This window comes from Passer montanus, unplaced genomic scaffold (assembly GCF_014805655.1).
Source record: "Passer montanus isolate IOZ18808 unplaced genomic scaffold, ASM1480565v1 scaffold64, whole genome shotgun sequence".
NCBI lineage: Eukaryota > Metazoa > Chordata > Aves > Passeriformes > Passeridae > Passer > Passer montanus.
In genome coordinates, this window is record NW_024371482.1 from 131,978 (window position 1) to 159,946 (window position 27,969).

The 27,969-nt window shown below is 46.3% G+C and overlaps 1 protein-coding gene across 1 annotated transcript in view; it reads right to left on the reverse strand.

Annotated features, from left to right (window-relative positions):
- RIMS4 (regulating synaptic membrane exocytosis 4) overlaps nucleotides 1–27,969 on the reverse strand; it is a 55,297-nt gene that overhangs the window by 8,332 nt on the left and 18,996 nt on the right. Inside the window, exons 2-5 of the mRNA XM_039728183.1 lie at nucleotides 15,837–15,978; nucleotides 2,290–2,402; nucleotides 1,562–1,663; nucleotides 1,172–1,311 (exon numbers count right to left, since the gene is read on the reverse strand). Of these exons, the coding sequence (XP_039584117.1) occupies nucleotides 1,172–1,311; nucleotides 1,562–1,663; nucleotides 2,290–2,402; nucleotides 15,837–15,978 (497 nt within the window). The remainder of the gene's footprint in view (nucleotides 1–1,171; nucleotides 1,312–1,561; nucleotides 1,664–2,289; nucleotides 2,403–15,836; nucleotides 15,979–27,969) is intronic.

The window sequence follows — 27,969 nt, forward strand, 5'->3', positions numbered from 1 at the left end:
AGCTGAGTCACACTTACAACATGATGGAGACCAGTGGGTGGAAGAACAAATGCAGTGAGGGTCATGGGCTTAGGCATGCTGGAGGTCTGCACGTGGCCAGGTGGCCCTGGGTGGCTCAAGACAAAGGTGACGACTGACTGCAGAGTGAGTCTGTGCTCTGGAGAGGAGAGGATGAGCAGGATGGGTTATGACAATTAGTGATCTCTGGCTAATCCTGACAGCTTCTTTCCCTAGGCTCCTAACAAACACAACACTACAGTTTTCTGTAAAATGAGGCAGGAGAGACAATGAATGTCAATCAAAACCCAAAAATTTACACTCTGGGCCAGCAGGAGATGGAGCAAGCCACTGCACAAAGTGGGTTTGGTGACATGTCCATTAGCAAAAAAGCCAAGCTCCTCAATTTATTGCCTTTCCTGGCAGCAGGGCAGCAGGTAAGGAAAGCCACGCAAGGCAAGAGCAGACCAAGCCAGGTCCCACTCCATTTCAGTCATGAATGTGCAGTTTTGTTGCATCAGGGGAAAATGCTGCTAATCAAGGTAAATGAGGTAGAAGCCACTGAAGAAAAGGGTCCAGCAGGTTAGCTGGCAATTTAGACACCAGTGGAGGTAAAGAACAGAAATTCATGGATTGATTACATTAGTACTACAAATAGATTTTAGCCAGGCTTTATTGGATGGAAATTATTTTTGTATGATTTAACAATGCAAGTCACTCTTTGCTCTGGAAACATAGGTACAGAGTTGAAAATATGAGTATGGCAGAAAACACATGGCAGTAACAGAAAAGAGGTAGAAAAAGGTGAGATAGGTAATTGGGTGATGGCAAAGCAGAGTGCCCTGAATGTGTATAAACATGGAAGGCAACCCATGCTGCTAGATCATTTTAGCACCTATAGGTACCACCTATCTCCTAACTGGGTGGGGAAAAAATAATTAAAAAATGTAAAAATCAACCCTCTCCTGGTAGGCACTCATGGTACCTGGCAAGGTGTCAAACAACCATCAGCCTGAGTATGAAGAAAGAGGAATTCCTTTCCCTTTGTTAAGTCCAGATTGAGTGCATTGGCTTTTTCTTGTCTATGTTAATTAACCAGCATGACAGGACTTAGTATCTTCCATGAGAGGTGGAAGAGAGAGAGAGGGGCAGACCTGAGACTTGCTCATCTTACCTGTAATACTTTGCCCTGGGGACTCTCAGCAAACAGCAACACCTGATTGTACAAAGGGTCTAACGACTTGCGAGCCACTTTTGTCTTCTTTTTCGCAATGCACACGCCATTCTCTAGCAGGTAAGCTTTGATGTAAGCAGCTGGAACAAAGAACATGGTCAAATATGAAGAAATCTTCATGGTCACTTTAGAAAAGACAGTGTGCCATGTCTTAGGTGTTTCTAAAGAAGGCAGTTACAGAAGGGAAAAGATTTGTCCAGGCAGCCTTGTTTTCAGTACCACACACAGGCTGCTTGGTCCTGCCAAGCAAAAATTCAAGTTTTCCCTGTTCACAAGCACTGTGGGAGGCTGGGACTCAGGGAAGTGCTTCAGGAGATCAAAGCATCCTACCTGGCAGTGTTTTGGAGCCTGGTTTTGGTGTCAGTCCTCGAGCCTGAATGATATCCACTTCAAGCTGCCCATTTCGCTCTTGCAAGCCAATTTCCACGTCCCCTAAACCAAAATGTCAAAATATATAGAAGACTTTAAAAATAATACATCCTTGGGTTATAAATTTTTTTTAAAAACAATCTTTATATCCCTCCTGCACAAGCTGCAACAAACTGGATGTGCCTGATTTCCTCCTGCATTACTCTGGGGCAGCTCCACAGTGATTACAGGCCACATTTTCAAAAGCAAATTTTACTGGGAGCCCTCTAAAATGGCTTTGGTGGCTCAGTCTCCTACTCTTTGTGGCAGCAAGCTTCTCATCTCTCCCAAATGGAAGAACCAAGGACTGCAGGCTGCTCTGGAAAATGCAGTCATGCTGGACCATAACAAAGAGCCTGATGGGCCTTAGAGAAAGAAAAACCCCACAAGATGCATTTTCAGGATTTTAGCTGCATTTTACTTAGTCTATGCCTTTCAGAGCTGAGAGAGAAAAGGATAAAGCTGCTGCTCTCCTCCTAATGCCACACTTGCTGCAGTCAGCAAAACCTTTCAGCCAAGCTCACTTGATTTAACAGAGAAATGGAGCAGGACAGTGTTAGATCAGCAGATGCTGGACACATTATTAGGTGGCTCGTAGGAGCTGTCTGTTCAAACTCATTAAAGCCACCCAACTCCTTTGTGCTCCTTACCCATCGAGGTGGTGGCCAAGGTCTGGCGGCCAACAAACTGTGCAGGGCCCATGCTCCCCAGGAAGTCACTAAACTGCCCAGCAGATGCCAGATGGACTCCACTGAAATTCAAGCTGCAAAAGAGAATTATTTTGGCTAGTGGTTAATCTGCATTTTAAAGCAACTCAGTAACTAAAGAACCAGATATATCTTTGAAATGAATGACATCTACAGAAGCCTTTTTTTGAGCAAAACTCAATGGTTTCTACACAGTTTAGTTACATGGAATCCATTTAAAATCTCTTTCCTCCTCCAAACAACCCCAATAATGGCAGCAGTTACCAGCTGGTCAATATTTGTTTAGCTGTAACTGTCTCTAAAGAAAATCTCTGCTATCTCAGGCTCATATGTGGCTGTCACCTCTTCAGGTAACAGATTCCTAGAATAGTTTATAGGATGTCTCTTGATAGCCATCCCTTCCCAATCCTCTTTTCTAAAGAGAAAATAATCCATCTAGAGCAGTAGTTAAAAGTGAGATGAGCATCAATCCCCTTGGGACTCAATTCCCTATCCATTTATCACCCACACTGAGCAATACATCTCCTGTTTGATAAGAGGTCCCATTTCCTCCTGCTCAACACCAGAAGCCTCCACCCTGCCCACACTGTGGTTTTCATATCTGCTTCCATGACTAGCCACAAAGAGGATCTGAATGTGGGTGGCAAGGCTAATAGGACAACATCCTCAGACAGCAGCAGCATCTCTGCCACAGCCACCACAGCAAAACAAAAGCTGTTGGGAGGATAGAGCCTCCAAATCTCATCACCAGGCACTGAGGATGGCCCATGGCAAGCTACAGGTGCTGGTCACTGCACTGGGACATGTGTGTAGCAACACAAGAGTCAAACTCTGTGGTACATTGACACAAATGAAGATTCACCCGGTTGTACCCTGATTTACGCAGCTGTTTTGGAGGTTGTAGAAGAACTTGCTGCAAATGGTAAGGAGGAGGCTTGAGGCCAGCATTTGACACCTACATTTGTCCTACAGGCATCTGCCAAGCCATGACACAGCTGCTGAGACACGTCAGGAGCTCTGTGCTGGGATACCCACGCTGCCGTGCCGGGCGCTGCTCTCTGCCTGCTGCGTGCCAAAGTCAGGCACAATTACAAACCTCCTCCACTTCTCCTAACTTCCTTCAAGGGGGGCAATTAACCACGAAATGATGCAGCCCCCGTTCCCCAAAGCCTTTTCTCACAAAGGACGCTGTGAGGAGGCTGCACGTTGGGTACAAGTGACGGCAGAGAGGAGCCCTGCCTGCGGGGTGGGCTGGGCACCGCAGGCTCTCACACAGCTGAGTCAGCCACAAAGACCTTGCCATGCCCCCTGCTAGCCAGTTACATTTAAAAGACATTAAAAAGAAAAGAAATTCTTTTCCAACCCCATTCAACCAGCAGTGTGTTAATTTCAGGTTGGGATTTCAGCTCTCAATAGCTATTTGCAGACCTGCTCTCAGCCCCATGGGAATATTTATTTATTCTGACAGGGAAGGAGGATGCCAGCACACACACACCTCAGCAGCTCACCACATGTGGGGACTGAAGAGGACATGTCACTAGCATGGGTTCATGGGGTGGCTTAGCTCCCTGTGAAGGGCACTGCATTAAATGGCCCAACTTTTCCACAGAACTCTGCACCTCCCTTCTATGCTGACCTGGCTCTTGGAGAAACCTGGTTATTGCTGCTACACAGGGACAGCTGCTGAGCCATCAGCACGGAAAAACCTGCCCTTGAGCTCTTTATGAATGTCACCTTTGTGCAAAGGGATGAGGAGTCTCAGCATCCTGTGTGCCAGGCTTGTTTGGGTGTATTTTCCTCGGTTCAGTGTTTTTTCACCCTGCATCCACTGTTTGCACCAACACTCTGGGTGATATTTTGAGGTGCAACAAAAAAAAGAAACAGCAGCATTTATTTGGCATTCATGGCAGAGAAGGCTTAACATTTTTCTCAGTTTCCTGTGTCACCAACTCCTTACCAGCACAAGGTGCATCCCCAATGTCCAGGGCCACACTCTGCTCCCTGTGGGCACACAATTCCTGCCCCACCACCCTGGCATCTGTCAGCCCCAGCGTGGCAGCTGTCCCTGGGACCAGGGCAGAGTTGCTGGATTTGTGGCCTGGCTCCCCAGGATAAACTGTGCACACAGAGAGAGAGCCCCAGGGCTGGAAAATCTGCAGGGATGTGGGATGGGGGAAGCAGAGGAAGAGGGAGCCAGAGCCAGACAGGCTTTATCAGGCTCGTGATTTGCCCATACAAGGAGGGAAGAAGTGAGTCCTGGTGCACATGAGGACCAGAGAGACTCCGTGACCCTGCTGCCTCAGGCATTTTGGGCTGCATACAGAGAGTCAAAAAAGGATGAAAACTAGTGCCTAGAGAACTCAAAATAGTGCAGGAAAAAGGAGATCTGACAGACAAAGACGTAAGATTCAGCAGGAGATGAATGGACCATCAGCCAGAAGGTAAATGTTTTCTTTATTCTCTTCAACTCATGGAAGACAAATGGGCCAAACTCGGGTCTCACTCCTGCCCTGGGGAGTGTGTGACCTGAACCAGCACGTAAATAACAATCTGGCAAGACAACTCATAGCTGTTCAGGGAAATGTTCACTGCTGTGCTCAGAACAGATGCTTGGGCTAATTAGCAAGATGCTGAGGACCAGGACAGAGGAGGGGAAGCCCAGGACTGAGTGAAGCTGAGGGCTATGAGAGTTCACAGCACACCCAGAACCAGGTCTTGGAGCAATTCCTCTCTAGGGGGAAGTCCAGCCATGTTACTGCAGGACACACAAAGATGGGAGAACACCACCCACAGAAACCCCACAGGACAGCAAAGGAGAGAAACCCCTGAAGACTCAAAACAACTCAATAAACCGCTTCTTTTACCTGCCAGGGAGAGAATCACACCAAAGGCTGATGCCAAGTACAGCTCTGCACTACACCAGTGTGGAGAGAAGGCAGCTGTGCTCTCACCCAGCCCACCCCTCCCCTGGTCTAGCAGGAGGTGTCCCTGCCCATGGCAGCAGGGCTGGAACCAGATGATACTTAAAGTCCCTTCCAAGCTGTTATGTGATGCTAACTATGAATGCTGCTAGCAAAGGCTCTGCCCAGCAGCTGGGGCAGCTCAGGAGAAAGCAAAAGCACCTGCTAACAGAGCAGCTGATGCTGCAGCCTGCATCGATGATATAGAGGAAAAAAGCAGGAGAGTATGAAGGACAGTGTTAAAAAGCACAAGAACAAGGACTGTTGGGGTAAAGGTGAACCAATGGCAACTGGAAATGCATACAGCAAAGCAAAGGCTGCTTGCTGCTATCCCCCATAAATTCAGAAGTCAGAGAGCTCTGGATGACCTTGAAATAATGAATGCTCTGCAGTGCAAACTACAGCGAGAGGGCAGGACACTGCTGCAGGGACACCCAGGCTGGGCCACCAGCACAGAGCCTTGCAAGGAGGGCAGGGGAGCTGCTGCTTGAATGGAGCTGCTGATCCCAAGGGGAACGGCAAAGCTCACTTACAAACACAGGCCAAGGTCAAGACTCCATCAGTCTGGATAACAGCCCTAGTTAATGGGTTTACTAGCACTATAAGAAACTCAGTATTAAATTAGACAGTTAATGTTCCCCACTGTTACATTTGACTGGGAAGGGAAGACATAGGAATTACTTCTATAATAGATTATGCCATTAGCTGGTAGAACTGGCTGCTACGTTGCACAGAGGCCTGACCTTTTGCAGTCCTGCTTTATTAGACACTAGAAGCAGCAGCTCTAAATCTTGGCTTTGACCAATTCCTGGACATATATTTGGGTATTGCCAATAACCCTGGAATGGAAACAATTTCTGTCTGGAAAAATCATAAGCTATCTCCAAGAAAGCTACTGCTTCTCCCTTGAGGGAAGAGGGAAAATAAAACGGCAGAAATTTAGTACAAATGTGGATTAAAAACAGCAGGAAACATTTAGCAGAATAGACTAAATTTCAGAAGCTCAAACTCAGCTTGGTGAGCTGTCTGTCAAACACTCAGAGAGGAGCTGGGATGGTGAGGTGAGGGGGACATGTACGGTGAGATTGTTGGGACAGGCTCTCCCCATTCATTCGTTCTTCCTGCAGTTAAAGCAGCTCCAGGGAGCACTGTGACTTCTTTTGACTCTTTAATGCAGCCTTGATGCTCCCAAGAGCCCTTCCCTGCCACTCTGGAACATGCTGCAGGCTCAGCATACTTTTCCTACCCACCCTTTGCATATATCAAGCTGTTCTGACCTGCCCTTGATCCAGAAAGCAGCTCCTGAAGGGATCTGCCCAGGTGACAGTGGTGTCTCCATCCTGGGTGACAGCCAGCAGATGTTTCACACACACTGCAGCCATCCTGGAAAGCCCTTCCCCTCCCATTGCCCAACACGTCTGTCCCTGAAGGGGAACAATCACTACAACCTGGTTATCACCGATAGAAGATGTCTTTTTTTATTGCATCTAAAGAGAAATGCTAAAAATAGCCAGAGGAATAAAGGGGGAGCGCTTTGCAGCTGACTTGCAAATAGCAGCTGCCAGAGCCAGCAGGGCCCTGTGACAGGACCATCTCACGCTGCAAAGAGCTGCACACAGAGAAGATTAACAGGTGACACTTGTCAGCCTTTTGTCTAAAGGGCACAAATCCTCCACTGAGCGCGGGCAGCGCAGCCTTTGAACAGCAAAGCGAAATTAATTATCTCTTCTCTGGCCCTTTGCTTTCGCTAATCATGATTTACAGGCTCTGCTTTGCCACAGCCAAATGGGAATGATTTTAACGGAGTTAGAGATTACGGGTTTGCTGTGGAATTGGTTGTAAGTTGAATGCAATGCTGCTATTGGCCAGAAGGCAGAGGGAGAGCACAGGGAGGTCAGCGATGCCTCCAGTGTGTCAAGGACAAATGAAGGACATTTTGCTGGAGGATGCTCAGACCATGCTCTTTAGCTACAGGCAAGGAGGCAGAGCAGGGACAGAGAAAGATGACACTGGGTGCCATTGATCCTGGGATCTGTGAGCCCACCAACGCAGCAGAAACCTGCACGAACATTAACCCTGGCTGCACAGGCACCAGTTCCCACCAAGGCTCAGCACAGGCTGCAAACCCCAGTTCAGCATCAGACAGCCACTGCTGCGCCCGAACTGTCCCCAGCACACGAACCAGCAGGCACGGCAATGGGGACACACCCAGCGAGAGTGGGGACACACTTAGTGACAGCAGGGACACACCTAGTGACAGCGGGGACACGCCCAGCGAGAGCGGGGACACGCCTAGTGACAGCAGGGACACACCCAGCAAGAGCGGGGACACGCCTAGTGACAGCGGGGACACACCTAGTGACAGCGGGGACACACCTAGTGACAGCAGGGACACGCCCAGCGAGAGCGGGGACACACCCAGGGACAGCAGGGAGGCAGGGACACACCCAGTGACAGCGGGGACACACCCAGGGACAGCAGGGAGGCAGGGACAGCAGGGACACACCTAAGGACAGCGGGGACACACCCAGGGACAGTGGGGACACACCCAGGGACAATGGGGACACACCCAGGGACAGCAGGGACACACCCAGCGACAGCAGGGAGGCAGGGACAGCAGGGACACACCCAGGGACAGCAGGGACACACCCAGGGACACACGGAGGCAGCGGCAGCCGCGAGAGGGAGACACGAGCCCGCGGCAGCGCCGCAGCTCCCGCGGTGCCGCGCACAGCAGGTACCAACCTCCAGCCCGGCTCTATGGCACAGCCCTAAACCCTTCCTGCCTTTTTGTGACATGCTTACATGCAGAATGAGACCGGTGGTGGGTACAGACTGGGGAACGAGAGGCTGGAGAGCAGCACTGTGGAAAGGGACCTGGGGTCCTGGTTGGTGGCAAGTTGAACATGATCAGCAGTGCCCTGGCAGCCAGGAGGGCCAATCCTGTCCTGGGCATCAGACACAGCATTGCCAGCAAGGGAGGGGATTGTCCTGCCCTGCTCTGCACTGGTGCAGCCTCACCTCAAGTCCTGGGGGCAGTTTTGGCACCACAATATAAAAAATACATTGAGGTATTAGAGAGAGCTCAAAGGAGGCCATGAGGATGTGATGGGACTGGAGGGGAAGGAACACTGGAGGTAAAATGGTTTGTTCATTCTGGAGGAGACTGAGGTGAGACCTCATTGTGGTCTTCAGCATCCTCATGAGAGGAAGCAGAGGGGCAGGTACTGATCTCTTCACTGTCATGACCAGGGACACATCCTGAGGAAACGAGGTATAAAGCTGAGCCAGGGGAGGTTAGGCTGGATATTAAAAACAGGATTTTCACCCAGAGGGTGGTTGGGCACTGGAACAGGCTCCCCAGGGCAGTGCTCACAGCCTGTCTGAGTTCTAGAAGCGTTTGGACACCGCTCTCAGGCACAGGGTGGGATTGTTGGGGTGTCTGTGCAGGGTCAGGAGCTGGACTTGAGGATCCTTGTGGGTGCCTTCCAACTCAGCATATTATACAGTCTATGGATATTAGAAGCTGTGTTCTCAAACTGGGGCTGAAACTGCCCAGACCTTGTTCTTTTAAACACAACATTCCTAATCCTGATTATTTACGAAATCTGTGCAGCCTCTGAAGACTGTGTTCTTGTGCTGCATGCTGTAGGTCAGGCTGTATGAAATCTGTCCTCTATAGAGTAATTTAAGAGTGGCTTAAAGGCTCCTTGCCAGCTGCTTGCTTCTCTGCTCTTTCAGGGTAGCAGCATTTCCTGACCTACACCTTGCAAAGATCAGTGTCCTTGCCCTCTGTGGGCAAATCATGCTCGTGGCAAGCAGCTGCTCCTTATATATGACTGGATGGAGAACCAGCTTTTCAGAGTTTGCTTGTAAACTGATCGGGATTTGAATGCCTAGATGGACAGCAGTGATTTCAATGCAAAATGCTGTGAAGAAAATGCAGAGCAGCTGTGCTGATCCCTCTCACACAGCATATGTGGCTCTGCTCAGTCCCCTCCGCACTCCCGCCCGCTGGTGGCTACAGATTAGCATGCAGAGTGTGCAAAGGCAGGCACATTTAGGGAAAATGTATCATTAATTTCTTTTCCTGTCCGTGCAGAGTTTGTCCGACCTCTTTTCTGAATCTATTTTTAAATTGCTTCTGGGACTCTGTATGCCAGGTATCCCATTATGCTGCTGAGAGCGTTTGCAGAATCAGCTTGTCAAAATCTTGTAATACTCACAGGAAATATGGTCAGAATGCATCTCCACAGGTCAGCTAGTCTGTCCCAAGGCCAGAGCAGCCTTATTTACACCATCCAGGACAGCTGCTTTTCTAACCTGTTCTTAAATCTTTCCCAGAGAGTTTATTCCTGTGCATTATTTTACTTTTTCCTTCCAAATATTTTCCCAGGTTTTCCTCTTTACACATCAGTCCCGAACATCCTTTGTGAATTATTAGTTTGAAAAACAGACCACATATTCCTTTCTTTTCCTCTAGATATCACACTTTTTTAGAAGTCTTAAAAGACTTTGAGACTGGTCTTGATTGTACTGATGTGTAATGGCCACACACTTGCTGCTGTGTCTGTGCAGAAGAAATACAGAGCGAGGCATTCATCTCCCCTCACAGGCTGGGTGTAACACCCTTTTGTCCAGGGGCTCTCTTAGGAGAAGAGAATTTTGTGTCCTCCCCCTGGACCAAATCCCCATTCCTGTCTCTCTGTTTCACAAGCTGCACACCTTGACTCCCACGGAACTCCACTGCTCCACTGCCGTGGGCTCAGCGAGGTGGTGAGGCCAGACAGCTTCAACACAGCCACCCCCTGGCACACCCAGACAACAGCTATTTTCAGAAGGTGACATTTTGCCTTGTTCTTTTCATGGATTCATTTACACTATCCACACTAACACCTATTTGCCATCATCTCAATTCTCCAGAGGTGATACATTCTTAAAAAGCTGCTCCACCGTGTCTGGTATGTGCATGGGATGTGTCTGGGTCCAGGGTTCAGAAATTATTGTTCTGTTCTTGTAAATAAAAAAGCCTCCTTTTTTAAATCCTCTCATGGCACAGACTTGCAATTACAAGCAAGTTGCCTAAACACAGCCATGTATCTCATGGTTTGACTTTGGCTAATATATGTATCTCAGTGGTTTGACTTGCACAGCTGAACTAACAGATACACCACACATCTACATCTAACATGGAGCTAAACTCTGCAGCTCTATCTTTAAAAAACGGGGACTGCAACAGATTCCTTCAGCCAGAAGAAATGGGAAGAGGGAAGTCTCCTCTGAGACTGATAACATATTTGACACTTATTTTATTTGAGCATTAAAAAAACCCCATCAGAACTCCAATTTCAGGGAGCAGTAATGCTCTGTGTAACAATCACACTCATCCATATTGCATGTTAACGTCTTTTAAATCGCATCTCCCGGGCAGGAGCCAAGCAGAATCTATCAGCTAAGGAGGAAAGCAGAACTTGCCAATGGCCATTACCCCATCTTTCAAATATTTATGGTGTGCACAAGGAATATGCATCTAGCCACCCTGTCCAGGGACTGGGCACACAGCCCCTTAACCTGTCAAAGTCGATGTGAACGCTGCAGGAGCCTTCACTTTGGCTGGGAAGGTTTTCCATGAGAATCTATCCCTGCAGGACCCAAACCCACCCTAACCCCACCAACTGCACACCTCTCCTCTGCCAGGCAGGATCTCCAATCTGCCTCTCAACAAGCCCTGTTTCTCTCTGGGCCACTCCACTTTCTGCAGCATTTTTAGCACTGTGACGTGCTGTCTTATGTGCTGTAACACATTGTACTCCGCTCGCGTATCCCGCTCCTTCTGCTCTATGAATTCTGCCACTGAAACAGAGCTATAAAAACTAGGCACTGAATTCTGTACAAAGATCTCCCCCACTCCCTTCCCCACCTTGCCAGGCTAGCTCCATTTTTAGCAATCACTAGTCATCTCAGATGCACTGAATAAAAGACAGCTACCTGTCTTCAGTGAGCAATTCTGTCTGTTCCCAAGAGGTTGCTGAAGGTGGGATTCACTGTATTTCCTGCTGTAACTGCAGCTCTCAAGGTCACATCCTTTCCATGCTGTGCTGGTCAAGCTTTGCCTGCACAAAAGGATATGCTGTTGCTGAACAAGCTAAGAAATTTCTTGATATATTGCAGAAATAATCTCCATGCCTTTCCTAGTTTCTATCTCAAAAGATGCCGATTTCTTACAGCCTGAACTGATATTAACATGTTTCATTACATTTTTTTTAAGGACTTGGATAAAAAGAGTCCTGAAGATAATCTGTTATAAAAGAGTCTAGAAGTCTCCTGGCTTTGGAAGTCAAACATTCAGGGAATAGCTGCAACGTGAATCTCCTGAATGAGGCATTCAGGAATCAAGTCTTTTGGTCATTCTTGAAAGTTGATGGATAATTTCTGGTGAAGGGAAGGGAATTTTCATGTGGCCATGTGGTCACAACCCAGGCCAGCATTTTCTCCTGCTTCCTGTTAATTATTGTTCTGCAGTGAAGCAGAGAAGGGCAGGCAGCTCCCCCAGCCTAAGTCCCAGTGCTGGCTCACACCAGCCCAGCAGGAGAGCTGGTACCAGAGCCAGAAGGAAGCCAAAAGGTGCCAGATGCCCTTGCAGGTGGCACTTGTGCCAGGCTGTGTCCTGCAACAGGGCAGAGCTCAGGCAGCACTGCCCTCACCAAGGAGAAGAGAGGTGAGATGGCAAACAAGATCTTCCTTGTTGGACCTGCACACTCATCTCAGATAATACGAGAACAATCCTCCAAGTCTTTGTTAGTCGCCACCTGCTGTGCTTTTCTAAGGTAAAAATCACCTGATCTCTCCAGAACTTAATCATCTCAGCAGTAGCCAGCAAGAACAAAAACTCTATGAGTACCACTCACTAGGCACTATGGCAGCTAGCAGGCTTTTGTTCCAGGTCCATTTTTATCTTTCTGCTCCATTTTCAGGAAGAAAAGTGCTTGGCAGGAACAAGTTACATGCAAGTCCAGAATCTACTGCTTTTTGAATGCTGTACATGGTCTCGTGCAGCTGCAGCAAAACCCAGCCAAAACAAGATGTAGATGGTGCAAGAGCCAGGATGGAGCTGAGATTCTGCTGAATCTCACAGGGCTGTTTGTGAGTTATTCCTATATTCGGAATTGTATCCTTGCAGCAATCCTGGTGTCCTGAGACTACCCCACAGGCACTTACTACAGTGGGCAACTGTTTTCTCAAGTGAATCTTTAAGAATACGCATAGAAGAAAATATTCACTGCTGTAGGATTTGTAACCAGTGCTGAGATTGTTCCGGATGAATTATGAATGAAAACATCTGTGTATGTGAAAGCACAACCAACCTGGCTGCATCAGATCTGTTCTCAAGTGACAGGAGAAGAACAGACAACAAGGTTAGAGAACACAGCACTTCACACCCTGTTTGATGGCAGACTGTAGCCATAAAGATCTCCCAAAAAAGGGAACAAAAAGGTGGCAGTGCTGCTTGAGATCTACAGAGATGAAAAAGAGTAAGATCCTGAGGTGAAAGATCACTCCAAAATAGCAGGTAAGTCCTAGAAAGTGTAAGAAAAACACAGTCTAAGAGGCAGACTGTTGTGAAGAACAACGCAGCAGACACAGCGAGGGCCTGACAGATGGTGCCCCATGTCCTCCCTGCAGCACACAACCCAGCCTGGCTCCAGCACCTGGACTGATGAGGCTTGGTGCCCACATGGGGTGGTGAGAGCGTGAGGGAATGAAACCTGGACATGGGAACAACTGAAAACAGCTTTGTTCAGTGTAAATATCCACTCTCCTTCTAGAAAGTCTCACATTGAGTTTTATTACATTAATTTCCTACACTAGTGCACAACCACGGTGCAATAGAAAATCTGGATAAGAAAGTTGGAAGACTTCTTGTCTGGCAAAAATTTACATGAAGCAGTGTGGTGACAGTGTCAGCTTTTCCTGGCATGCTGTATGAGCTTTAATTCCAGGAGATGCAGCATCTAGCCCAGGCAGTCTCCAGTATACTTCATCTTCAGGTAAAGGGAGCATTCTAAAGAAGGCCTAACATACCTCAGAGGTATACCCCTACATAATAAGCCTCTCCATGAAAAAAAATCTGGATTTTATGCACTCTGGTGCTCACGTGAAAGCAGCATTGATCATGCTGCTTCAGTTCAAAATATTCTTTAACTGTGATACCTTGCACTGAGCAGCTCCCTGCAACAACCATGAAAAAGCAGTCAGTGAGCAACACTTTCTATAAGCAGTTTGTATGGCTGAGGGCAGGTATTTAGGCCTGCTGCAGCAAAATTTCACCAAATATTTGATCACTTCAGCACGCTACCTATGGAAGTTGTCCTCTTAGTCCTTAAATTGATAAGGATTATAAGAACACATGGGAGTTGAGAGGTTGTGAATCCATCTTTTTCCAGGCGTGGACACCCCAAAGGAATGCACGGGTGGAAAGAACTAGAACAGCATTGCCTTGCTGAAAACCAGGGGTTTGACAGTCACTGCTGAAAACTCTCTGACCTGGGAGAATCTGCACCAGACACAAGCCCAGCTTTTATTAGAAAGAAAATCAACTTGCCACAGCTAACAGAGACATATGAATCTTCATTCTGCTCCCTGGGAAGACAGCTACAGCAAACGAGAGAGGTCAAGAGAAATCTGATTTAGGAGAACACATTTCTGTTCCTCAAAGCTATTCCCCAAACAATTCCATTCTTTGCTGCAGGAAAAGAAAGCAGAGAAGCTCCCCTCCCACCATGTTTCAAGAGAATTGAGCCCTCTTAGCTCTTTGTACTCTCAGTCCTGTTTGCTTATCACTTGTGGCTCAGACAGATAGCTGCAATTCCCACCGGGCTCCCAGAAGAGATTAATTATCCCACCCAGGAACAAAGCATCCAGGAACCACTTAATCACACTTTTCAGAGAAGAGAAGAAAGCACCCCATCCCTGGCCGAGGCGCTGGCAAGGATGGTCTGGCAGCGTTCAAGGCTGGAATACCAAACGTTAGGCTTGTTCTAATAAAGACAATTGCATTGCAAGACAGCTTTTCCTTTTTCTGTCCAGCTGATAGCTACCTGTCACCTGCCTTCAGGGTGAGACAGCACTTGTAGAGGTGCAGGATTTTGTTGGCAGAAATTCTCCCCCTCCACGAAAGCCCAACAAAGCAGCTGAGGTAAGCAGTGGGAGGACACAGACCATCCAGGGAACTACACCCCTTCCCAGGAGGAGAAGCTATGTAAATATGAAACAGAAAGAATTTTGCTCTGCATGAACGCAGTTTCATGCTCCTCATTGCCCAGGGAATGAACTTAATCACTAATCCTCTGCATCTCGTAGTGGAGGCAGAACTCCAAGCCACAGGACTGTGCTGGTGTAGCAGGAATATTTCCCTGGAGACAGCAGCTCACAGAAGAGATAAGGTACATCACAGCTTTGGAGTGACAAGATTGCTATCGCAGTCTGTGCCTCATTACTATTTTGAACCTTCAGCACAGATCTATGATGCCTTTCCAGGATTAGCCTACTTCTAAAGCTAAAGAAAGTCTCCCTTAATTTACAGCTTGTTACTTATTTAACACCAGAATCACATTAATTGAGAGTGCCTTTGGACTATCAGCATTTCAGCTGTACAGTGTACTTGGAATATCACACAGGACTCGAGAGAGCATACAGAGTGATGCCAAGTGTAGTCCTTGGCTTGAACATGACACCTTTTAGGTATGGAAACATTTTAGTCACACACCTAGAAAGCACAAAATTGCATGGTATGTACTGCCTTCTTCTTGGGTTTTTTGCTTCCAAAGATTCCCAAGAACAGTCATCTTAGTAAAATAATTAAATTTCCATATATGGCTTCAAGTAATGGAAATACAAAAACCAGAATTAAAGACAAGTCAGGTCCCAAAGTTCTGGCCTAAATATCCTCTGCTTTGCGCTCTGGTATAAAGTTTAAATGCAAGTGTGTTATAACTTCTCTTGGAGTCAAAAATCTCTAAAACACATTTTTAGGACACTGTAACTCAGATGAAACAAAATTAAGTTTTTTACAAGGTACACACAGGCTCCAAAATACATATTTTGTTTTGCTACGCTATCATGTATTTTATTGCTTTCACCCTTTTCAGCACCTTGAAACTTCTGCCTGCCCCAAACCAAAGGGCTGTTCTGAAACAGGGGAAATGGATAACTATTGTGCAACATTAAAAACTCCTGGCTTATAATTTATGAGCAGTAATGAGCCTCTGCTATTGACCCTGAATTACTCATCCAAAGGCAAAGTGGTTAAAAGTAATGGGTATCTGCTTCAGCTCAGAGTAATAGGACACTAAAATAAGTATATAAACAGTGGAATATGTGCCAGGTATGCAGACAGAGAGATCTGCTCTAATTGGATGGGCAGTACACCTGCAGCACAGGCAACTCAGAAAAACACATCGTCCATCATGCCAGAGGAAAATTAATAGGTACAGGGACAGTGCATCCCTGAGTGATTACCCAGTGACTTACTTTCCCTCTGATCCGTAGCTGTTCATGCTGTCCTCGATGGACTCGTGGCTGGCTTGGCGCACGGTCCTGCTGGGCATTTCCACAGCCAGGCCAGTCTCTGTGCTCCTCTGGATGGCTCCTTTCAGTCTCCGACCGTCACCATCTAGGAACACAGGGGGAGAAAGGCAGTCAGCCTCTATTCCCTGAGCCTTCTGCACTGACAGAGCCAAGCAGAAGCAGAGGAGGTCTTCTGGAAGACAAGCCTGGCATCTGTCATACACATTTCCCTTATCCAGCCCTGCTCCATCAGCAGCTCCCAAGTCACCTCTGGAACACAGTCACTGCTCCACCGTGCCTGGCAGATACCCACAGCAGGCACACCCTCCCTACCTGCTCCAACCAATTAATTATCCCATGAGAGGGCAGCCACAGCAGCTGGCTACACCCAGAGCTACCCAGCCAGGGAACACAGCAGCAGCAACCACGGGCACAGCTGATGCCTCCAAGCCTTTCCCAAATGCCATGTTGCTCCCTCAGGTTGTGTGGAACAGCACCAGGAGTGGCAGGTGCTGGTGGGCACTGAGTGAGCAGAGGGGAGGAAAAGGCCAGGTAGCACCTGAGGTGCTGCCAAAGCAGGAGCCCTCCCAGACCTGCCACAGGGGAATAGTTGGGCACAACCAAAACGTTCCCTGGTGGCAGCAGAAAGGCACCAGCAGTGGAAAACCCTGGAGAGGACTATTCCCCTTGACAGACGCCCTCAGCCACAGCACAGAGGGAATTAAGTAGGTTCTGGTTCCTCCTGGGTGCAGTCTTCAGAGGCTCAGCCCTCTGAAATTAACAGCTGCTATTTTCATCCTCCATCTCAAGCAGTCTGTTTCTCAGAACAAACCATGTTATGTAATGAATATGTAATGAATACCATTACTATTAATTGCTGTAGCTGGTGTTAGGAAGCTCCAGATTTCATCCCACATAGAGCACTCATCCTGAAACACATCTGCTACAAGTTTTCTGAACAAAGCAAAATTATCTAAATCCTCTAAAGATGCCCAGTCATTACCCTGGATTCAGGCAGCAAAGCTCCAACCCACAGTGCTCTCAGAAACCTTCCAACTTTTTTGAGCACCACCTCCAGAAGAGAAATGACCCAGCTATTGAGTCTGAAGAACTCAGGATTGCCAAATATCAAAGAAAGCAAATCTTTCAAAGAATCACAGGATGGGTAAGGTTGGAAAGGACCACAGTGGGTCATCTGATGCACCCTCCCTGCTGGAACAGGGTCATCCTAGAGCACACTGCACAGGATTGCATCAAGATGCTTCTTGAATATCTCCAGTGAGGGAGACTCCACAACTTTCTGGGCAACCTGTCCTAGTGCACCCACACAGTGAGGAAGTTCTTCTTCATATTCAGGTGGAACTTCTGGTGAATCACTTTCTGAACTACTTCAGAAATAAGAGGGTATCTGTAATAACCTGCCTAAAATACACTGTTATTTGTAGCAGGCTGCTTGACCTAAAATACTTTTCTTCAGATCTTGGTGGGAAGAGGGACTGTGGAAAAAAAATTCTGTAAGATATCAGAAACGCTTTCTATCTCACTTCTCCATTATATCTACATGGAAATGCAAAGACAAAAATTCTCCTATCAATACAGCTGTAAAGTACCTTTTCCTCTACTATCATGAGGTTTCCAGCTGGGTAAACGTGCTGGCCCCAGGGCTCTGTACCAGCTGCTGTCCCCACATATGGTGCAGCCTGTGTACACATGTCCCTGTGAGCTAAGGGGATCGAATTTGCACATTCTGGGTTAACATTAACTACAATTTGTACTGTTTGTGTGCCTAGAGCAATGCATGAAGCATATTGTATAAATCAGGAAGTCACAAAAATGTAAAACATATTTCTCGTGTGCTTTCAAAACCCAAACCTTCAGGCAGGAATATCAATATGGGCATCAACAGAAGCGAAGCTTTGTGCAATGGCCATGCTTGTTCTCCCAGCCAGTGCAGAGCAGCTCCCTTTCATGCACCTTCCTTAGCCTTGTGCAGCTCACTGGAGCCTCTGATGGGGTTTGCAGGTTCCTCTGAGGGCACATCCCACAGCCATGCGGGCAGACCTGATGGTCCATTTCATTTGTCTTGCATCCACCTCCACAAACAATCTCTGAGTCACCCACATGCACCAGTGCCCATCCTCCCTTCATAGGTGCACTCAGAGCACTCATCCTCCTGCCCTTTGAGGTTACTCCTCACAAGAGCTCTGCTGGCAGCCAGAGTCAAAGCACCAAATTACATAAATGCAGGAAGCAAATTAAAAATGCCCCATTGCCCAGCCATGCAATACCTGCTTAAAAAAATCTCTTCTTTCCCCAGTCTAATGAGATGTGCCTAGAGACACCCAAAATTAAAAGATTATTCATCCACAGCTGGCAACAAACGAGAGGTTTGGGACAGAGCAAGGGCTTGGAGCAACACAAGGTGCTTGCTCTATTCTATCAACCATCTCCTGATTGAAAGCCAGGGAAATAAAGCAGAAGGGCCCAAAGGCAAGGAAAGGCAGTGCTGTGGGAGCACCAGGGCACTCTACCAGAGATTTAGCTGGCACAGGGCAAGTTCACCTGTAGAGCTCCACATGCACAGCTCTCTACTGCTGGGTGGGTCATTTTCTAGTAGCACTGATTGCTTTAGCAGATTTAAAAAAATTAAAAAGGAAAAATTACAAAGACAAAAAAGGAAAGGAAAAAATGGCAGAAGTTTAATAAAGAATCTGTAAAACAAGACAATGGGAATAAAGGACAAAGTCCTTTGTTCCTCCCTCTTCTTCCAGACAGAGATGCACAGCAACTCCTGCATCTTACAAATGATCTCTCATTATTCTGAAGAAAGGTTGGAGAAACCTTTCTCCCCCTACAGTCTCTTTTTGCTGGATGTTTCCTTTGAACTGAAGGGGAATAATTTGTTTTGTCAAAAAGGCAAGCTCCCAAACCACAGCAGCCAGAGGCATGACTGAAACCGGGTAAAGATCACCACATGCACCAGAGATGCCATCAGAAAGGAGGTACAGGTTCCTAAACTATCCATCCCCATCAGCTGGGAGAGGAGGACAGATCAGGGATAGCACATCTGGAAAGGAAATAAATACGGATGACACTGCACTTTTCATGTGTGAGCCAAAAATATCTCACAAGCAACAGCCAGCTACCATCAACCTTCTCTGGTCCGTGTGGAGCATGGCACAGGCTGTGCCTCCTGCCCTTCCTGAAATCTTTGTGTTTCAACACCTTTGCCAAACAGAAGGTAAATGATATGCATCGATGTGGGTGTTGCCTGGCAAAACCATTTGTCTTAATTTGTCAGTGGTATCTGAAACAAGTAAGAGCAGTATCGACATTTTCTGCAGTGTCACCAGATTTAGTCCCTGCACTTCTTCCAATTAAGCAGCAAACAACAGAGGTTAAGCAGTCAGTCAAGCCTGCAGTGCAACACCTCACTAAGAAAGGATTTTAGTTCAGGATGACCTTGAGAAGAAGAAAATTTTTGGTCAAATATTCAGGATGAAGATACACAGCACCTCACTGATGCCAACAACCAGAAAGGCCCAGGAGTCACTCTGCCAAGTTCTCAGTGTTGACAGGTGCTTGGATTTTGCTCTGTTCAGCCAAACAATTTATGTTTGGCTAAAGAATATCTTCTAAAGCACTATCCACTCTGTGTTTGAAGAATATCGAGAGATTAAGAATCTGCTGTTTGCCTGCACAGTTTATTTTACCACCTGACATTTAGAGATGTGGCTTAAGCTTGCCTGGTTTCAGCTTTCACACATCAGGTTTTTTTAGTGTCCTTCTCCACCCCAAGAGCTGCTTTGTGTTCTCACTATACAGACTTTTCTGCAGTGCAGATGAGTTATCTCTCAATCTTATTTTGACAAGTTAAACAGACTGAGAACTCTATGTCTCTCATGCTTTGGCATTTTTTTTTCTCCTGGCCTTGAATCTTTATAACAACCTCCCCAGGTTTTAAACACCCTTTTGAGAACAGAACTGAAGTCTTCATTTTAGTGCAGAAACGCATACAGAGGTAAAAGTCAGCTTGTACTCTGATCTTCTCTACTTCTGCTGGCACCTCCCAAGACCACAGTAAGCTCCAGGTCACATCACACCTCACCTGGAGGCTGTGCAGTCCCTTCCTGTCCTACTGGTACAACCTTGCAGAACATTATAATAGATTTGTAAGAAAACCAATTTTATTTGAAGAGAAAGCAAGCAAAACTCCAGACAGCTTTATAGAACTCTCCCACCCTCAATACAATTTATTCTCTTTCTAATGTCCACACCCACTGTGAATTCAGTGAGGTTTAAACTCATGCTTGCTCCAAATCAAACGAAAACACTGAGCATCACCAGGCCTTCAAGAGAGCCCCCTACCTTTGAGGCTTTTCCTTGACAACTGCTTTTTGATATGTGAAGCAAGGTTTTAATCCATTTATCACAATCACATTTCTAGAGCCATGTTGTTCTAGGACAAAACCCTAACATAGTTAACGCATTTACCCAGTAGCTATGTCTTCTAAAACTTGGCAGAAAAAAAATTTCTCACAAGACCCATTTTCCCTACATTCTTCTTGATTGATATTAATTATATCCCATCATTTTATTCATTATTAATTAGATCTCATTATCATGTTTCCCCTCATCTTTGAGAGATTTCAGACCAGCCAACCAGAAGTTCCTTCCAGGCAGCCCAGTAACAAATGAGGAGGAGCAAGGTGACCGTGAGGTGCCCTGTGCAGAGCAGAGCACCCTCTGGAGAGCTCCTTTAACTAAACTTTCAGCTGCCAACCAAGAGGCATCCTCTTCTCGAGGATGGTGCCACTCCTGTGGAAGAGCTGCCACCAAGAACTGGATTTGCCTGAAATTATGGGGTGGGAAAGATAAGAGCGGTGCTGCTCCCTTCTCTCCCCCAAGGAAAGAGTAACCACTTCTCATGTCCTCTTCTACATCACTCCCACACACAACTCTTTGAAGCTCTTCCTCTCTGCTGCTGACAGGGCTCTTCATGCTCAGAGACCAGCAAGTCTTGAAAAATCTATGTGAGTCCTGCAATAATCATCACAAGGTCATGATTATATAATTATTACTCCTATACAGAATTACTCTACAATTGATGTTTATTGATGGCACTTCTGAAAGACAGAAGTGTCTCTCACTGTTATCCCTAAAATGTCTACTCTCTTGTCACTTCCTTTTCCTCCACCCAGGTACTTGTTACAATCTTTCTGTTTTCCACTTTGTTTTCAATTTTCTCCTCCATCGAAGCTTGCTACCATCACAAAAAGAACCCAGCATGATGCATGTGCTACAGACCCTCCTGTACTTTAGAATTAATTGGTATTGATTTAGCCCTGAGATTAGGCATTGACTGGCTTTCAACTCAGCCTGGCTCCTAAATTACCCAACCACTTCCAAGCACAGAGGCACCCAAAGCACACGGACACACAGCACCAACACGGGCCACCCAAGACACCCAGGGTATGGCAAAACAGCGTGAGTAGCTACTATCCCTTCCCAAACTTCAGCTTGAGGTGCCGGGGGAAAATCAGGAAGAAAAATCACTTGGATGCTTACTTTCATTTGTTCCTATTGCAAAGTTCTGGAAAATACAACAATTTGTATTTTCCAAGAAAGTTAGTCCAAGCTTGAGCAAACAGACTGCACCGCCACTGCTTTTCTTACCCAAGTGCAGCAGTATGGAACAATTCCCATCCAAACATGCTGCGGGGCATCAGCCTGGGCAGACTCTGCTCCCTGGATTCACACCTGGGTTCCTCAGCACATGAACTGCCTGCTTTGCTCCAAAATACAAACCTGCGCTGATGAAGCATGAAGGACTGACAGCTCCAGCAAGGGACCACAGAAAAACCCATCTGGCAGAGTCAAGGAAGCCTTCAGAGCACGCTGCAGATCAGGTAGAAAGCAGAGCCAGGACAGGACCCCACTGCCTGCAGAGGAGATTTCCCTGGAGCTATCTCCTTTCAGTTCATGCTGAATCTGCCTGCTCTACCCTTGGCTCAAACACAGGCTCACAAGCCCTTTCATTTTATGCAGCCACTAACTTCACTCTTTGGCTTTGACCCTGAGAGTTTCTTTCTAGCTCTCTTCCCCATGAAGATCTGTCCCTGAGAAAAGAAGAAGCAGTTTGGGGTTGAAAATGAAGGGAAAACATCAAGCACCCATCTGGATAATATCACCTGCTGAGGTGAGGAACGTCTCCAAGTCCAGCAACTGGTCTTTGGGATGTCTGTGGGCAAAATGCAGCAGTGGGAGTCTCAGCTCCACTGCCCATGAGACTGCTAAAGCACTGACCATTTCACCTCCTACCTATTTTCAGCTACTCTGAGAAAGCACATTAACTTCTCCACTTGAAACTTTGTCACCGCATTGTTGCTCCTGAATTGTTAAAAAAAAAAGAAACTCTTCTGTTTAGTCAGATGCTGACTCCCTGTGACACATACTAAGGCTTGTGTGCCATGAATCAGTTCTGAGATGAATAAAAATTCCATTGTTCAGCTTCAAAGGAGAGAAAGAGAAGCCTTCCCACCGCCTTGCATGAATACCCAACACCTGTGACAGCCTGGCACACACTGAGCTGCTGGCTGCCAGGGTGGGCAGCACAGGGGTATCTGTTCAGAGCAAGCCCTGATGCTCTCCTAAGGGGCTGCTTCTGCTGAGGGAAAAAAAAAAATATATATATATATAAATGCTGGATTGTCACTTCAGAATGCAGTTTAACAAGATGAACTCAATCTCATCATGCCTGGCAAGCCCTGACATCCTGCCAAGCATTCCCTACATCAACATCCTAATGGAGTGTGAATTATGAGCACCTAAAGAGAGGCAGTTTGTACTGTGCTCCAGAACATGCCAGGCTATCATCACAGCCTGAGTAATCCACCAGAATGACAGAAAATGGCTGGGGATAAGCAGGGGCACTAATCAGGCTGTACGCTTCGTTCCCCTTGTCCTAGTTTCAGACACCAACAAAATCACACCTTTTCTTTCCCAATTAAGCACAGAATCATTATGGGATGGAAAAAAGAATTCAGCATGTTAATTCTAATCTGTTAGGTATATTCACAGCGTTAGGAAAGTTCAATCAACTCTTCTTGTGAGAGCCAGGAAAACAGTAAAATTAGCAACTATTTGCTTGCTGTTACAGCTACGGACTCCAGCTGAATGCAGAGAAACCTCTGGAGATGCCAATAAGACACCTCCAAATTTGCATTGCAGCACAATCCCAATACATCCCACTGCTCCTGATCCACGAGGATATTTTAGCACAGAAAAGCTTTCTCTCATCCTAGAGCTCAGAGTGGCCTGTCCTCACCCACACCAAGAGGCAGCGCTGCCACCCACGCTCGAGGTGGGGATGTCAAACCAACTCCCCCTGAACCAGAGGCTCCTGCTCTTCCCCCGTTAGGAGATGACAAAAATCCTTCAAAAGGGTGTTCCACACAGCAGTGGAAGGCTTGCTTTGCTGACATCCAGTGTAAATATGATCAAAGACCACAAGCACCATTAGAAGACAACCGAAAATCCTTCACAGGGTTATTTTCAAGACCAGCCTGAGGCTGCCTTCCCTAGTTCCCCCACAACCCAGCCCAAACCCCAACTCCTCAGACACTTAAAGCAGCATTTTTTCCTCCATGCTGGTCTGAGCTGCAGTTTGGTTTAAATCCAACTGTGCCTGTAGTTAGGTCTCCACCCCAGCAGATGTTATCATCTCTTGTAGCTTGTCTGGGGCATGGGTAGAGCATGAATTTTTCTTTCTTTCTTCAAGAGCTCCATTTTCATATATTAAACATATTTTTTCTCCTCCTTTTGAGGTTAAAACCAAATAGTTCCCATGATGCTATTTTAAATTTTGACCTTTTTGATAATTCATCTATATAGAAAAATTTAATGGCCAAAATTTTCATTTAAAAGTGTCTAAAGAAAAAGTTCTGCAACAAACACGTAGCCAGGAAAATCCTTTGGATATTTTTTCCTTCCCTGTCAAAAGTGAGAAAGCCAACAGCCAAAAAGGTAAACACATATGTTCCACTGTCAATGACTTTCAAATGGAGTTTTTGACTACCATAAAAATTGTTTCACTTTTCACTATAAAAAAGCTGCAGTACCATAACACTAACAAAAATGTTTGGTTCTTTCAGAGTATTTCATGGGAACCACTTTGCAGCTAGACCCAGCTCTTCAGAATTCTTTCCATGTCTCTGTTTTGTTTGCAGCAGCAGAATCCAAATAGCTTCATCTGATGGATGCTTTTGCATTTTTATTTTTATAAGAAAATGGAACACACTGCCCCCTTCTCTTCCCCCAATCTGCCAGGCTTTGCAGTAGAGTCTGATTAAATGAAATATCCATAGCCACCCAGAAAATTCACTGCTCTGATATTTCTGCAGCAACCTAGCAATGAAACCTGAACACTGCCCTGCCCAGGTCTCCAGGGAAAGACAAGCACAGAACTGCTGATGCTGCACCAGTGGTCTGGGACAGACATCCCACAGCCCAGGCCCTTCTTCATCTGCTGCTTTTGTGCTTGGGCAAGGGGTGATGACTTCAAAATGTAATCTTACTATGATATTAGAGTCCAATAAACCACAGATACACACACACAACACTCTCACTGCATGAAACTGGGGGATTCAATCCTTCCACTTCTTGCATTTTGGGTTTTAAGCCTCACCAAGAGTTAAACTCCCCTCTGACATCAGCCCATGTGGGAGCCCCAGGGGATCTGCAGTCCAAGTATGTACCAAGTCAAGGAAAATTAGCTGATGGGCTCAGAGAACATGTACATTTGGCACAGGCAATTAATTTAATTGATTTATTTCAACTACTACATTGTAATATTTACTCCCTAGAAAGCTGAGGGAAGTGTCCTACATAGAAACATCAACCAGCAGTGCTCCCCATGTTCTCAGCTCCAAACTCTTGGAACATTGCCAGCTATCAAGATGTGGGTATCAGGAAAACATCAAAGCAGAAACATGAGTGGCTGGTTAGTGTGCCGGCACCATCTCAGGGCTTTCTTCTTGTTAATTCACGAGGAGAATTAGAGGTTGAGCTAATTTATGTCCCCGTGGCTGGAAGTCCTCCAGCTGACCAACACAAGTTGTGAAGGCCAGGTGAGGTTCTCTGCTTAATTACAAGAGAGTTGAACCAGAGCACCCTGATGTCCTAATTCTGTCATCTATCTCACACTATTAATAACTGAGGATGTTGCTTGAGTCCAGGTTCTGAAATATGAATGAGCCTGAGCTGTAGAAAACCTCTTGATTTAGAAAAGGATCACAAAAATGAGGTGAATTCACAAAAATAAAGCTACTAGAAAGAGCCATAGTAGAGAAAGATGGCACGAGATGAAAGAGCTGCCCTGCCTACACTTCACTGAGCCAGGAAATTTTGCATGAGGCTGCTGTGCCCTTCCCAGCCTGATGATCAACTCGGTCCCCTCCTGGCAGAGCCCAGTATCTACCCCTTCACTTTTGGGAAGCAGAGTAACTTGAGCAGCCTGTTTGCAAGCTGTGCTTCCCTGCTGCAGAACAGGACTCAGGTCATGAGCCTCCTGAAGGCACCAAAACCTCCCAGAGGTGCTGACACCTTTCTGTCCCACCAGATGCTCAATTCCAGCAGTCTGCTTCCATCCACAAGGTGAATTTTAAACTGAGATTAGGTATCAGGCCTTTTCTCCCAGGGGCACTAGCTTATGTCTCTCTCTCTCTCTACCCAGAGCCATCTTTTCCAGCATTTTTAGAGTCTGCACATCTTGGGCATCTCCCCCAAATTAAGCTGAAACTAGAAAGTGTCTGCTACACAGTAATGATGGGAAGAGAGTCAAGACAGCAGCTTAAGCATTGAAGAAATACTTGCCTCCCTCAAAATCGCAGGTACTACACAGCAGGTAAAGTTTAGTTTTGACAGACAAAATTCAGAGGAAGCAGTTGACAAGGCCATATTTATTAATGAGATTTCTTCCCTTTTCTTCTGTCCCACTGATGCTCTTTTAGGAGCGAGCAGCTTTGTCAAGACCACGTGTGTGTGAGCGCAGAGAGCAACAGTCTTGGCAGAATGCATGAGTCATGCAACCTTTTGTTCACTCGTTATAAATACAATTAAAAACACAGCCCCATTTCCTTAACAGGCACAAAGCCACACAGAACCCTGGAGTCATTCATAAACTAGAATCCTCGTGCAGAATTGCGTTTAGAACAGCGTTTGATTTGTGTTTAGCTTGGGTTATAATTACTTCATCATATTTTCCTTAAGGAAATGAATGCTCAAATTCACAAGGAGTGAAACTTTAATTATACACACTGCTTAATAACTTGTGTCCATTTGGAAGCAATTATTTGATCCACTATGGAAGCAGAGAGGGGAGAGCCAATGGTCTGGTTTCCAGAGAAGTTAAACAATTTCAGGCATTGAGTTCCTAACTCCAGACATGCTACAACTACCTGTGTCAGGCTTCACCAAAGGTGCCTTCATGGAATACCTGTAGCAAATGCTAGAGGAGCAAGCCAGTATGTTCTTCCCCTTTAATTCTGCATATTGCTTTGACTCACACGGGGACATCCTGTGACAGGTCCATGGCTATGGAGTGTCTGTTGTGCCAGGCAAGTACCACAGCCCACCACATGTGCACTGAAGGGAAGCCTTTTCTTCCCTAATGGTACCAAGAACTGTACAAACCCTCTGTTTACAGCACACCTGTGGTGCTGAAGGGAGAGCTCAGAGAGTGATGCATTTCCCAAAAGCCTGCAAATGGATCCACTGCATTCAGTGCTTCTCTCACACAGATCCCTTTCAGGATCAAGGTTCTGGATCAAGTGCTGGGTTCTGCTTGGGTGGAGTGAAAGAAGAGCACCCAGCCCTTCATGACTGCAGTAATTTCACTGCAGATATCTCATGACAGCTGGAAGGGAAGGTCAGGCTTCAATGCCCAGAAGCAGGACAGGAGCCACGGTTCCTTACGCTGCTAAGTCATTCATGGTGACTAAGAAATCAAAGTGAGTTTGTATCACTGCAAACAGCCCTGCCAATCACACATCACAGATATCTTCAAATGGGGACAAGTCAGGCCGTCACACATGGAAAACACCATCCAATACCAAAAACAGAGGCGCTGGAATTTAACTAGCAGACACTTAAGAAAAAATATTCCAGCAAAATTTTCACAGCCCAAACCCTGAAGAGACACATGCAAGCTCTCATCCGAGTGACACACTCTCCCACAGACGAACATGGCAGACACATAACTGCCTCCTACATCTGCTTGCTGCATGCACAAAAGCAGCACTCAGAAAAACATCCCAGATTATCTGAAGTCCTTTGGGAAATTCAGTTCACTGTTTGTCTATGCAGAGTATTGAGCTTTCAACAGAGGAGAAAAAGCCTTTTGGCCAGAGCTGGAAAACAAACATGATGTGTTCATCTCTGCTGAAAGATACTGCAGAATGTGGGAAACCAACCAAAATATCATGCCTGGATGTAGATTACTGAGGATGGAAGCAAAAACTCATCAGATTAATACAGATTAATTAATACAGGAGATTAATACACTTTAGGAGCAATACCAAAATCTCGTTTTCTCAATTATCAGCAACTAGATGTAGTAAGAATCAGTCCCTAGCGAAGAAGAGGCACAGCAGTGTTCAATATCACATTGAATGGAATTTGCATTAATCACACACAGTGAACAACAGCCACACACCAGCACAGCATCCTGAGAAGCAATGCCTGTCTGCAGCATGGCTACCCCACGACATGTACCTGGCAGAAAGTTCACCAAAATCCCATGATCTGTGCCAAATATTTCTGAACAAATTTTATAGAAGGAGCAAGGATGAACAAAATGCTTTAGAGTGCCTGCTAATCTCTCTCTACTAGGAGAGCAGAAAAGAGAACAGATGAAGAAGCAATTGTGATACAGCCAGCATCAGCCTTGCAGGCAACACTGACAGTTCAGCGAGATCAAATACGGATTGAAGGGCAGCGTGTGAGTGAAAAAAACAGTTTTAATGTAACCACAAAAAAAAAAGTTTGATGGGAATCTCTTTATAAAATGTGCAGGCAACGACTGCTCAATAATGGAAAA